This window comes from Octopus bimaculoides, chromosome 1, assembly GCF_001194135.2.
Source record: "Octopus bimaculoides isolate UCB-OBI-ISO-001 chromosome 1, ASM119413v2, whole genome shotgun sequence".
NCBI classification, from domain to species: domain Eukaryota; kingdom Metazoa; phylum Mollusca; class Cephalopoda; order Octopoda; family Octopodidae; genus Octopus; species Octopus bimaculoides.
The window spans coordinates 194,727,763-194,729,328 of record NC_068981.1 but is presented as its reverse complement, the minus strand read 5'-3'; the positions used below and the strand labels follow the sequence as shown (position 1 = coordinate 194,729,328).

Here is a 1,566-nt window from a genome sequence, read left to right as displayed (position 1 = left end):
AGAGAGAGAGAGAGAGAGAGAGAGAGAGAGAGAGAGAGAGAGATGTTTATACATATTGCAAAAAGTAATGACAGTTTACACAAGTAAATTCATATTTAAAACATGAACTTTTTGAGAACTTTATCATATAAAATCGTCGTCGTCATCATCATTATTATCAACATCATCATTTAACATCTGTTGTCCATGCTGGCATGAGTTGAGTGGTTTGACAAGGGCTGGCATGCTGGAAGGCTGCACCAAGTTCCAGTCTGATTTGGCATGGCTTCTACAGCTGGATGCCCTTCCTAATGCCAACCACTCTGAGAGAGTGTAGTGGGTGCTTTTTATGTGTCACTGGCACAGGTGCCAGTTGCATGACACCGGTATCTGCCATCACTATGATTTCACTTGGCTTGATGGGACTTCTTCTCAAGCACAGCATATTGCCAAAGGTCTATTTTTAACAAAAATACGACCGGTTTCAATTCATTATCATCATCACCATCTAATGTCTATTTTTCCATGCTGGCATGAGTTGGACAGTTTAACAAAGCACTGGCAAGCCAGAGAACTGCACCTAATTCCAATCGTCTCTTTTGGCATGGTTTCTACAGCTCGATGCCCTTCCTAATCCCAACCACTCTACAGAGTGCACTGGGTGCTTTTTTACATGGTTCCAGCACGGGTGCCTTTTATGTGGCAACAATATAATCATGCAAAAAGAGACAAGACACTGAATTAAATTAAATTAATCTTTCATGATTAATTTAATGTTGAAATTTCACGCGATTTTCTCACAAAATTCACAACAAAAATGGGTTGTAATAGTAGTAGTAACAGTAGTGGTAGTACACACACACATACACGCATGCATGCATTCAAGGCTACATAAAAATATACACATATTGACACACACTTGATGTTATGATGATGACTGTGATGATGATGACAACATCAATGGTGATGACAACATCAATGGTGATGACAACATCAATGGTGATGACGACGACGATGGCAATGATGACGACAATAATGATGACAGTGATGATGATGACGATGATGACGATCACAACACCAGTGGTGATGGTGAGGATGCCAATGATGATGATGATGATGCTGACGACAACGATGATGATGATGACAGTGATGATGACAGTGATGATAACAACACCAGTGCTAACGACGAAAATGATGATGACAATGATGACGACGATGATGATGACGATGAGAATGGTGACAATATTGACAATGATGATGATGACAACACTGGTGGCGACAATAATGATGACAATACTGATGACGATGATGATGATGATGACGAAAAGTGACTTACAAGTAAGACTGGTAGAATGTGCCCAGAGACTTGGCTCTGTCTAAAGACTGCATCATTTTGTCCTTGCCAGTTTTGTGTTTGGCCAGCAACAACACTCCACTGTAGAACCTGCGAGCGAGGGAGAGAAACAGAAACGACTGTGAGCCATAACAGTGGACACAGCAGTGGGAGGAGTGCAGTATGGGCAGTAGTATTTGTGGTACAAGAGAAATGAGGTCACTTTACAGGTGTTAGTAGGGGGTGAGGTGTTG

At 41.3% G+C, this 1,566-nt stretch overlaps 1 protein-coding gene across 1 annotated transcript in view; it reads right to left on the bottom strand.

Annotated features, from left to right (window-relative positions):
• Positions 1 to 1,566, bottom strand: part of LOC128249661 (mitochondrial mRNA pseudouridine synthase Rpusd3-like) — a 10,711-nt gene that overhangs the window by 4,924 nt on the left and 4,221 nt on the right. Inside the window, exon 4 of the mRNA XM_052973839.1 lies at positions 1,316 to 1,423. Coding sequence (XP_052829799.1) covers positions 1,316 to 1,423 — 108 coding nt within the window. The remainder of the gene's footprint in view (positions 1 to 1,315; positions 1,424 to 1,566) is intronic.